We start from the raw sequence: 11,537 nt of genomic DNA, 5'->3' as shown, positions 1-11,537 counted from the left end.
GGAGAGCCTGCCGTGAGACGAGCGAGGGATCCTATTCGCTCTTCCGCCTTTCTCGTCATCATCGTCATCACTTCTATCTGATCCTGTCGCTAATTTTCTTCATAGTTCCATCGTCGAGTGAGGCCATCCCTGAGTCCCGGCGTAGAAAACGATTCGACTTGGCTGAACCGCAAGTCCCGATCGGATTAGACTTGGATAGAAAATCTTAACTTCACTGATGTTCGCCGTCGAGCGCCTCAAGGTACTTCTGGTCGATGAAGAGCGTCACGACCTTATGGCTGGAAAGAGCAAGACGAAGACTAAGAGTCGAAACCACCCATCAGCACATTCATGATTATCAGACACGGCGCTTGCTCCAAACCATAGGTTTGGACCTCGTGCTGCGCGAACGTTCAGGCTCTGATGCAAATCCTCGATCAATTGCGTAAGTTCGATCGCTGACTCACCGCAGCGGCAGTAGCAACAAGATGATGACTGGAAAGATCATTTTGATGTAGGGCCAAGGCGCGAAGCCAAAAAAACACATGACGGCCAACTGCACGACCTGACAGATCGTGAACGCGTGAATTTTGCGCTGGGGACACCGCCGAATGTAATGATTCGGCGGGTATGCTGCCTGCTCCATGAAAAGCAACGTAATGCGTTCGAACATCTGGTTGCCGTTGAGTGACGTGATGGCCATGTAGAGAAAAAGGCCATCCAGAACGGCTGTTGGAATGTATCCCAGTGGATACGGCAGTAGGAATATGGACAGACCGATGAGAATGTGGGAGATGACTCCTGTCAGTCGCGTTTCTCGGACACGAACAATGCTGCAAACAGAACGAACATGAGGAATCGGAACAATATCTTCGCCCTCAGCTCGACCTTTTCGGAAAATCGATTTGACATTGATTGAGCTTCCCCTTCAGCCAGTTCGGATTCGCGCCTAGTTCGGACTTCTTCCGAGATAGAGATGCTGCCAGATTGTTTGACAAAGAGCTCAGGGACAGTGTTTGGATGGGAACGCTCGGTAATGAAGACGTTAATGACACTTACATTTCGTAAACATGTCCTTGGTCGACTCGCTCTTCAACGTCTGCCATCCCGCGTACATGTAGCGGAGAATGCGGAAGAACTCCGTGCATCCAGGGTAACCCATACAATGACAGGAACCCGTTCAGGATCCCCACCACGAACAGATCCATGTGGTAGGCCGCTCCTTTTTTCAATCTGCAAGGGGAATCAATCCGATTTAATTGCCGAGCATAATCCCGCGGAATGAAGCGTCCTCCCTCCACCTCTCAGGATGGGGGGAACGGTGATTTTCCAACTAGAACCTCCCTCCTAATTAGGGAGGGTCTAAGGGGGAGGGATGCAGCGTCGCATGAGCCGGTAGTTTCCCGTGTTCAGTCCTATGCGTCTCCCGCTTCGGACCCCTTGAGGTTGTAAGAGCAATCGGAGGCTCGCCGATTTTATCCGCCCCAAGCCGAAGGTGAGGCGAGAGAAATGGGCAGGGGAGCTTCCAGAAGAGCGGGAGTCTGCAGGGCTGGAGACTCGTCGAGATCGGGCTGGAGTGAGTGGTTTTCCGAGGCATGATACCACCTCTCATTAGAGCGAGGTCTATCCCAACGAGTTCCCCGCATCGAGGTCCTCTTATTCCGACTTGATGACTCGCTCCGAGCCTGGGTGAGCTGCTTGAGTACATCCTTCCGGGACCGGAGTCATTTTCCCTCACGATTCCGCCCGGCTGACTGAGGAGAATGATAAGTGAAAGGTACTCCCATTCATGGAATGCCGTCGCCGAAGCTTCTGCTGAGCCGTCTTGTTCACGCTATGCGTCTTCCCCCGGGCGGGGAACTGCTGCGAAAATGACGCTCTCGATGATGCCACCGCTGCTGCGGCCCTCTCTGACGACGTTCTTCGACGGTCGTACGGACACACAATTGCTTTGATGGCTCGGTGGCTTCGTCACGCGTCGGCTGGTCGTCCAAATCAAGCCGAAGTGTCCTCCTCAAGGTTCCTTTCAGAGAACTGCCTCCTCGATGCCTCCTGGTCGCGGCCGGCCCCTGCCTGCCTTTCTCCTCGCCTCTCTCAAGGTGGTGGTCGTCTCCGTCGTAATATCATCTCGCTGCAACTTTTGAGCTCTTGTTTTCTTTCCGTCTTCCGACGGGGGGCTTCCCCCCGCTCGGCGTCGTCAGACGACTTGCTCGCGAGAATCGTTCCAGGCCAAAGTAGAGTGGAGCGGGCATCATGGGCCCGTTCCTTTTCCATCTTTTCCGCTAGCGCAGCTCTGCCTCACAGGTCATCCAGCCCCGGTGAACAACTCCGGCTCCGCCTGATGACGAGGAAAGCGAATGAGGAGCCCGTAAATTCCGTCGGATCCTTGTAGTGACTGCGATTGCAAACCTGCTTCGAATCGGAATGCGCCGGCCGTACCGGGCATCGATCGTTCGGAATGCTCGGATCGACGGTATTGTCGTTGGAAACAGTAACAGCGAGGAAGGGCTCAGGCTCGAGGGCGACCGACCAATAGCCGGGGGGGAGAAAGTGTTGAGAATAGCAATCGAGATGCAAGTTTATCGCGACCGGGAGAAAAACGTCGGCCAGCTGCGGGAACTCTGCATTCTTCATCGAGCTCGGCAGCCGAGACGACATCGACACCGCTCTGGCGGTCACCAGCACACGCAACCATTAGGACACCTGGCTGTTCCTGCTGCCGTCACCGTTGTTGATGTTGTCAATTCCACTAGTGCCACGTCGACATCGTTCGTGCTACCGACGGAAACCCTGCCCTCATCCCCTCGCAAGCTTTCGCACAAGCCGTTCGCAAGTCTCCGTGAGGCCTCCCCGTCGGCTCTCGGCGCGGCGGTCCTCCACCTCGCCCACGCTCCCGCTCTGTTTTCTAATAGAGGCGACAGCTGACAACGGGGCAAAGTTTTGTAGAAAGACGGAAACTATCGACCGATGATGTGTCTCCTGTTCTCTGATTCCTGCGTGTTCCCGCGGTATTGCCGGTGGAGTCGACAGGGCCGATCGAGGTGCTGTCGAACATTCTGTAGCGCCGTCGAAGCAGATTCCATGCGCAATGAATGGAGAACATCCTGCGTTCTCCTCTCGTAGAATATTTGTGAGGGCACGGTCACTAATGATCTCATTTTGCGTGATTACGCCATCCACTCATAACGTCGCAAACCTGGCACCAAGAGTTTACCGATGGGATAATTGACATTGCTCCCGCGGAAATGGGAGTGCATACAGCTCGCGGCTCACGGACCTTTCTCGTGGACGATATACCCGAGCGCAGATATCCAAAGGAGACCTCGTCGTAGGGTCCCCGTCGCGTGTTCAGCGCTTCTTCGCAGCTACGAGGAGAGTTCCTTATCGCCGTTGGAATATCAGAAGGCCGTACGCGAGGCGTCTGCGCTCTCCCCTCGTCTTTCGGCTCTGACCGTGCAGTCCTGTCGATTCCACATTCAACTCGCGTCGACAGATTGCCAGTCTTCCCAGCCTATGCCGAGTTCCTCGCTCCTTCTCGCCCGAAGCAGCTCGCCTCGTCACCTCCGGAAGGTGTAGCCCTTCTTGGGCTTTTCCCTCGTCGCGCCGAATGCTCAATCCTGTCTTTGCTAATTTATTCCTTCCGTTTCGATTTTTTTGCTCTTCTCATCCGACGTGCTCCTGCTGACAACATTGTTCTCGACGTCATCCGCGAGATTGCCCGCCTGCCGACGTGCTGGAGGAGTCTTGGCGGTACGAGGTGAATTTAAAAAATCAAGATTTCCGATATGCGAGGACTATTTCTCAAGACCCTCTCGCTAGCCGTGCTCGAATTCTCGTCGGTTCCTCGGACGTCTTCAGTGTCCGCTTCGTCTCGACGCGCGTCGTTTCGCTCTTCTTCGTCAAGATCGTTCCTGACATCGCATGGGCCGGGCCCTTTCTCGCGAATCCCGTCGTGGCCGTGCGCATTCTTCCCAGATTCACTCTCAGTCCGGCCGCTCATTCGATCACTTGCACGGTCCGCTCCAAGATCGAGAATCGCGCCGACGCCCCACTGTCCGTCGCCATCGTGCTCTCAATGCCGGCTCTCTGATGGGGATAATCCTCGGAAGTGCGGTCCGCTGACCGTCCTTCTACGAAATAGCAAGGGATGAAAACCCGAGAAGCCACGCGGAAAAAATGTCAACATCTAACTTCCCCCCCTCCTTCCAGTTACTTCCCTTGACTCAGCCGGCCAGCCGGTAATCCAGTCTTTGCTCTGTGAGTCAATGACGGATCCTATACTCTTGGCTGCGGTTTGGGGATCGCTTCCCAAGGAGGGAGCTTTCAGGGAGGTCTCGCGAGGGGCATCGACAATCGAAGTCCGAACACCATATAATTCTAACTAACAAAAGTGCCGAAGTTTTCCCCACGATGCGACGATCTTTAGAAGATCGGAGCTTCCCGATTCTGAAGGCAGGAGAAGTTTCCATATCGGGGAAGAACCTGCCGATCTATAATACGCGAGGAGCCGATGAGATGTTGTAATTATTCGTCAATATTCTCGACGACCCTGCACCTGAGCGCCTGCATCGATTTGAACCCCCGATGCGGGGGGAGTCGAACCGAATTGCGAGCTACAAGACAATATCCAGAGCAGACGTATAAAAGCTACGGTTCAACTCACTTGTTGCAGGGATTGTTGACCATCGCCGCTGATATATTCTGATCCATGAAGAAGAGCAGCGAGAGAGCGAAGCCCAGACCACAGGCTGCCAATGCAGGGAGCAATCCGAGTTCTTCCACGCGACCTCGTTGGAATTCACCCACCTCGTTGAAGTGGAAACCGTCCGTCTTTACCTCACGGAATTGATACGCGCCCAGGAACGACAACACGATTACGGCTACCGGGAGCGCGCAGTCTGCGAGGATCTCGCGTTTGCTTGCCTGGAAAATTCCGATGGCTGAGAGATGGCTGAGCTCGTCAAAAGAGAAGCTCCTCGTTCCGGCTAGGTTCCGGAGCCAGCAATATCATATCTACGTGAGAGTCGTCTGTAGGCTCGAGTTTGGGAGAGAGGAAAGCACGGCCTAGTTGAGCTAAACAGGAATCAAGCAGCATATGACGCTTTCCAGTTTCTAGTTGAGAATACATTGAACCCAACGACAAGGGACGCTTTCGGCCTCATTTCCTCCGCAAGCGAAAATCGGTTGCGAAAAGTCCGAGGCACGAGTGGCCGCTCGCGGCTAAGCGCACTAGCTCACAGCCTCTCCACGAACGAGACCAACGCAACGGCCGACAGACTCACTGACAAGTCAGAAAGAGACGGCTGATCGGGAGAGATTGTGGTCGGCTATACCTTTGTTACGTGCCACTGGAAACAAGCAGACAGGTCGAAGCCGGAAAATCCTATCGGACATTCTCGAAATCTGCACTCAGATGACCTCTGAGCCATCTCATTACGAGGGAGCTGCCTCGGCAGGACCGAAGGTTCTCTGCCGGCAGCCGGACCGCTTGACGTTCCTCACGGATCTTTCCTCCCGGACTCCTCATGGCGATGAGCTCCGAGTGGGCAACAATTCGACAGTGAGGGGGCAGGATAATGTTTGATTTCTTCTTCATCGAAAAACGCACTCCCCATGGGCCTTTCCAACGGAATACGTTCGGGACTTCAATCAGAGAATTCCACTTCCGGAACTGAGTCGGAGCTGCCTGGGGACTCTAGGAAAAGCATGCATGTCGCCTCCACTGTCACTTGCCTGTAAATATGGCGTTTTGTTGAAGTTGTATAATGAGACGGCAAGCCAAACAGTGCCGAGCATAAGCAGAAGAAATAGCAGGGAGTTTTCGCGGTGGCAGCCGGTATGTTGTAGGTGTTGAAGTAACTCGGTCTCGTTGAGCAATGAGGGCAAAAGTGCGGTATTGTTCACCAGCTGTCCCAGATCCGTTGTGTTGAATGCCCGCGAGCAGTTCATATGGTAGTAGTTCTCCTGGAAATCTGCCGAGCCGGAAAGGAGGCGATCAGTTGGAAGACGGAGCCGGAATTATGTCCTTCGATCGAAGAGAAGTCGATCTATTCGAGTGCTCGTGGAACCTTGCGATTTTTTTCCCTCAATGAATGGCCAAAAACTACAAGATGTAGGATACGGAATGATTCGAAACATTCGACACGCCTCGCCGAGAGTCCCCCAGAATCAGAGGTTCTGCCATTCATCGTGGCTTGGCAGGTTCCTCTCAAGACAGAGGGCTCGAATCCGACAGGGGAGGAAGCACGCCCCGTGGACTAGAATAGAAATTGCTCACTTTTGTAGACGTCCCGGCCAGCGTCCACAACGAAGGCTATACTGATAAATAATGCAAAGATTTCTTCCGTCGATCTGTGAGAAGAGAAAGTGTTTAGTACTCGTGAATTCTCATACATATTTTCTCGAATTGTTCTCTCTCTCTCTTCCTCCTCGAAGCTGTTCTCTCTCTTCCTTCTCGGAGCTGTTCTCGCAGAGGGGAGCGCAAATGGGGAGCGCAAACGGGGAGTGCCCTCTGGCCGCAAGAAGCACGAATGAGTGGAAAGATATTGTTTTTATTTCGAGCCGGAGCTCGAGGAATGGAGAAAGGAGCGTCTGTTGCTGCATTAATAATCAATCCCTTCCGCAATCTCCTGCCACTATACGGCGCAGACGTTCGTGGCGCGTCGTCATAATAAAATGCACGCCCCTGATGATCTGCAAGAGACAGCTCCTCAATCAACCCTGGAGATCATGACTTGTACGTCAGATGTCTTCCCCCTTGAGCGCAGAGCGCAAAAGCTCTCGTGGTATCAGCTCAGAATCTCTTTGTAGAAAACCTATCTCGAAAGAGCATTTCCAAACGATCCTACGTCTTCTCGGTCGCCGCACCGGCCGTATATCCCCTCAGACGATAAGGGAAAGAGGGACAGAGGAGACCGTCGCGCTGAGCTCAAGATTCCGCCATGCACCCACAAACCTTCACTAGGATCGGCGACGGTTGAGAGATAAGACGGAGAAGGGTTTAGAGGGAGATGGGAAGATAACTAAGACCCGATGACTTTACTCACCTTGTGCACCACTTCATAAGTTTTGACGCGTCAAACAGCGCAAATAGAACAAGAAAGAATGTATTCCACAGTCCGACGCAGGCGTACATCGCGTAAAAATCCAGCTGGAAGTCCTCACATATGTTGTAGATTACTACGGAGCGCGATGACGAGACGCGGAAGGGGGAAGGAGAAGGTAGAGGTTACGTGAGTGCGTTTACCCCCTTGATCTCTCCCGACCAGCACTTCGATAAAGTGCTTCCCATACCGGGAAATTAACTGCGCTAGACCGCAGAGCGGCGGTCACTCGCTCGACAAATGCGCCTAGCACCCATTTATTCTTTGCTTTCGGATGATACCTTTTATGTACAGCGACAGAGGAGCCGTCGTCATCAATATGACGAGAGGTTGACCCCCGAATAAGGCGAAGGTAAGCCCACCAATCGTTTGGCTTATGATACTCTTCCGTACATCTGCAAAACCGGTCAACTTCGTTAGGAACGCTGAGCGTGTTTTTCCGACTCATCAGTAGGAGAATCCCCTTCTCAGCAGAGTTCAGCTAAATTTAGCCGCGTGTCTATTGATGAGAAGAAGAGCTCGATTATTATGCATGGCTTGGATAGAACGATATGAGCCGGAGAGTCGATTCCGTGATTGTAGGCTCCATTTCGAAGATTGCCTACCTCCTGAAGCCAGCAGCACAAAGAAAGACATTCGATATTAGCTGTTGAATGATGAGAGAAGAGTGGAAGCTAGCTCGTCAGACTTAAAGATCATGCCGAGCATGGCAAGAGGAAGGGAACGAACCTATTTTCCCAGCGGTATTGGTGTCATTGAGCGCTCCAAACGCGATGGTTGGCAGTAGGCAAGCAAAGTACAAAAAGAAGATGGTCGACACCGTCTTGTAGATGGTCCTATGACCCACCACACCTGGAAAGCGAAAATCCACTCTCGAACTTCATCTCCAGTCATGCTGATCACGAGTATTGTGGTTGACAGTCGATTTTTATGTGTTGAGCAGCATCCGAATCGTGGACTCACCGTCGATGTAATCGGAAACGTAGTGAGCCAGCCGTCGACGAATATCATCGTACAAACCTTGGCCTATAATACATTTTCTCTGAAATGGCAGATCAGATCGATATCAGTTTTGATAAAGCTCGATAACGAATGAACGGTTTTCTCGCTTTGCGGAAAAGAAGCTGAACGTTGGAGTTAGAGTTCTCAGCCTCACATTGCCATATTCATCATTCGCCTTCTACGCAGCTACTCCTAGATTCACCCGCACTTTGAATTGTCTCTAATCCAAGTCGGGGAATTTGATCTATGGACCATACAGCCAAAATTGATTCGATGGAATGTGCGGGAATGAGAAGGGGAAACGATATGTCATATCGGGAACATCGCCGTGATCTAGAATGGACAGCATCTAGCCACACTACCATATACAACATCGTGACTGCTTTAGCTGCTCTCAGGGGACTCATCCACCCCCGGATTTCAGAGAGGAGGAGAGGAGGTTCCATCATCGACCCGTGATTCCCTCCAATTATCGAGTTCTTTTCCCGGCTGTACATCGCGGCATGAAGGCTCCCCGATACATTCTGATCTTCGTGACTTTTTGATTCGTTTTAAGTGAATTTCATCGATGAAATCTCTAGCCATGGGCGACATCATTCGACCCTTTTCGTTTGTTTACCCCCCCTGCATTTCAATATGGGTCAAGCTAATCACCGGATTTCGAAACTCGACTGATCGCAGGCTTCTAAACTGAGCACCTGATGTGCGGTGTCCGGTTGATTCCCACAGGCCGCAGATTCTCTCGCAGCATACCACTCAGCGGCATCTTCAGCTGCTACGCTTCTAACTATCTAGCCACAAAAATCCAAAGCGCCTAGTTTCGAGAGTCGACCTGAACAACTTCTAGAGATGAGGCATCTGCATCTACGAGGGAATGACAATGAGTCGCTCTCGACTGAGAAGCGCAGGAAAACGCTTCGAGAGATGAACGAAAGTGACGATTGGTGATTCGCACAGAGAGGGATTGGAATCACGTATTTCTCCGCAGATTATGAGCAAAGGGTAAGCAAACAGTGATGGGTCAGGGCGAAATGGTCGATTCATTTCCACCTCCACCCAACAGGTGAAGATGACGATGTCGATCCTACTAGAAGTGGGAAGTGCGTGGGAGGATGAGTAGTGATGTCGATGAGAAACGATGGATAGATGATGATGATGATTGGAATCAGACTCAAAGAGGAAAGCAGGACAAACAAGTCAGGAAAGTCATTTTGTTGGACGCCGGGCAAGCCTGGCTCACCTTTCGCCGCCTTCGGCCGGCCTGCTCGTCATTGATCGGGTGTGACGAAGAAAAGAAAAGAAAGGCGCGCATTAAGAACCTTGTGCATGTTCGGGAGCAGGGAGTAAGTCACGAGCTCCGGATACGGGCTCGAGATGTATTATGCTCCACACAGATACAGGTCCAAAGGTCCTCCTCTCATGGAAGATTTTCAAGGTGCATCATTGGCGAGAGAGATTGGTGTTCCCAACGAGCAAATTTTCTAACCCTCTTTGAAAATCGCCGCCCACTCCCTTCTTTGGGTGTTTCAAGCTCTTTCTCTCTCACCCCGTTCCGCCTACCTATCGACGAATAGGTTCTGAGTTGTGGGGATGTTAATCGTCAGGTGAATCTTTTCGAGGTTCTTCGGAGATCGACGAATCATTCAGGTCGACGGAAAGTCTGCAGGGTTCGGAAAAACCCCTCGAGTTGTGAGAACCTCTTCCCTCTAGCCTCGCATCATCAATAATATCGAAAGGTCGAAAATCGAGAGTTTTTAACCCATGTAGCTATTGTGGGCCCGACGTTGAATACGTTTACATAATATGTGGACCGCGATCCCGAGAGGAAATGTCAGAGAGGCCTGCCATGTTCCGAGAACCTTACGGTTCTGTCTCTCCCCTTCCCAGACGAATAAAGATTCCCCGAGCTTGAACTCGGAAATTGAGCTCTGCATATCGCGACCCTATTTCGAGTAATTGGATAGAGAGATTGTTTGTGAGTTGGAGCCCATTTCCTGAGGCTCGAAGATATTATTAACACAGGGTGTCGAGCTCCGGCATTCCACATCCTAAGGGTAAAGTTGAGTCCTCATTCTTCCGAAGTCTGCTCATGTTTCAACCGTGCGGAAACGCAGGAGAACGACTTGTTCTCCCTATCTGGCTCTCGAGAAGGGCGATTTTTTGGCCGAGCGCATGGCGGATGGAGGGACTGACGGAGCGGAGGACGGGCGAGTTGATGGGAGGGCCGAACAGCTAACGTCGGGTTGTCCGATGGCGGGGAAGAAGCTACCGACCCTGCTCGCTCGACTGCTGCTTCTGACTCCGGTTCACACCTCTTTTAAGGATGATTGCAGGAGAATTACTTGAAACGCTCGAGGCGTATGGGTCGCGGTCCGTTGCAGGAGCACTCGGTCAGCAGCTGCGGATGATTCGCCCTTCGGTGTTTCCCCCTGAGCTCCGCGGGAGAGAAGCAGAAGCGAGCGCTAGAAAAACATCCGAGTCCGGATACAGACTCGAGTCCGAGCAAAATTTATCTCGGCAACCTCCCCTTGGAACGAAGATTCCGATGCCTGCACGGTGTAATTCTGAGATGACTCCGGGCACCCTCAGAGTCTCAAGGGGATTTCTCATCGCCGTCCTTGAGGAGGGGAATTTCTGTCTCAAGAGCCGATTCTTATTGCCCAGAGAGAAGGTGTCTTCAGTCTTATGTAAACCACTCTGGGATCTCTCCGGGAGTCTGATTTTCTTCGGCATGGGCAGCGCTTGTCCGACCTAACACCTCGAATGCTAACACCTCGGGGATTATTCGAGGAAAATTTCCGGAATCAACGGCTACAACGGATTCAATCCGGGAAGTAGAGCTCTTCCCCGCGCTCCTATCACTCTCCGCCTTGGAATGAAGCTGTGGAACTCGAGCGAGGAAATGGATGGGACACGTTGGAGGAACGGAAAAAGGACAGTAGCGGAAAACGTCGGCGACCAGGACGTCGGGAGAGCCCTAATAGCTTCTCAATCGGCTCGTCCCTATTCTGTCGGTCCATCCGCACGTCCGACCATGGGACCGTCTTTGTGTCGGTCCATCTCCCTGTCGGTGGGTCTGTTTGTCGGCTTCTCGCTTTCAGCGTCTCAGAAGTCCCACGTCATTAGGCGCTCGCTTGGATTCATTGACTTTTCTATCTTGCGGCTCACAATTCACCAAAATGGAGTCACGATTGATTTTCTCCCCGCCATTCTTCGCTTCCGCTCGCTCCAATATCTGTCGGCCTTCCCGTTCGTCTGTATCACTGTCTGGATCGCTCGTCTGGTGTGCGCTCGCGCCCTTCCATGGTCCTTGATTGAATCAAATCAAATATCCATGGCTCGTACATTCTCCCCTAGGCGTATCCCTTACATGGTTCTGGGGGTTCATTCGAATATTCAACGCTCAGGCAGAGAACGTACATATATGAGAGTTCTCCCGGCCGGGCTTGAAGG

At 52.2% G+C, this 11,537-nt stretch overlaps 1 protein-coding gene across 1 annotated transcript in view; it reads right to left on the bottom strand.

Moving 5' to 3' along the window:
• Positions 1-211: 211 nt before the first annotated feature.
• LOC100899589 (sodium bicarbonate transporter-like protein 11) overlaps positions 212-11,537 on the bottom strand; it is a 134,549-nt gene continuing 123,223 nt past the window's right edge. Inside the window, exons 8-18 of the mRNA XM_018640437.1 lie at positions 8,046-8,122; positions 7,812-7,934; positions 7,688-7,690; positions 7,364-7,477; positions 7,026-7,158; positions 6,257-6,330; positions 5,713-5,951; positions 4,643-4,902; positions 1,039-1,212; positions 447-812; positions 212-278 (exon numbers count right to left, since the gene is read on the bottom strand). Coding sequence (XP_018495953.1) covers positions 212-278; positions 447-812; positions 1,039-1,212; positions 4,643-4,902; positions 5,713-5,951; positions 6,257-6,330; positions 7,026-7,158; positions 7,364-7,477; positions 7,688-7,690; positions 7,812-7,934; positions 8,046-8,122 — 1,630 coding nt within the window. The remainder of the gene's footprint in view (positions 279-446; positions 813-1,038; positions 1,213-4,642; positions 4,903-5,712; positions 5,952-6,256; positions 6,331-7,025; positions 7,159-7,363; positions 7,478-7,687; positions 7,691-7,811; positions 7,935-8,045; positions 8,123-11,537) is intronic.

Source organism: Galendromus occidentalis, unplaced genomic scaffold (assembly GCF_000255335.2).
Source record: "Galendromus occidentalis unplaced genomic scaffold, Mocc_1.1 scf7180000075612, whole genome shotgun sequence".
In the NCBI taxonomy this organism is placed as follows: domain Eukaryota; kingdom Metazoa; phylum Arthropoda; class Arachnida; order Mesostigmata; family Phytoseiidae; genus Galendromus; species Galendromus occidentalis.
The sequence above is the reverse complement of the archived record's forward strand: the minus strand, read 5'-3'. Positions and strand labels throughout refer to the sequence as shown.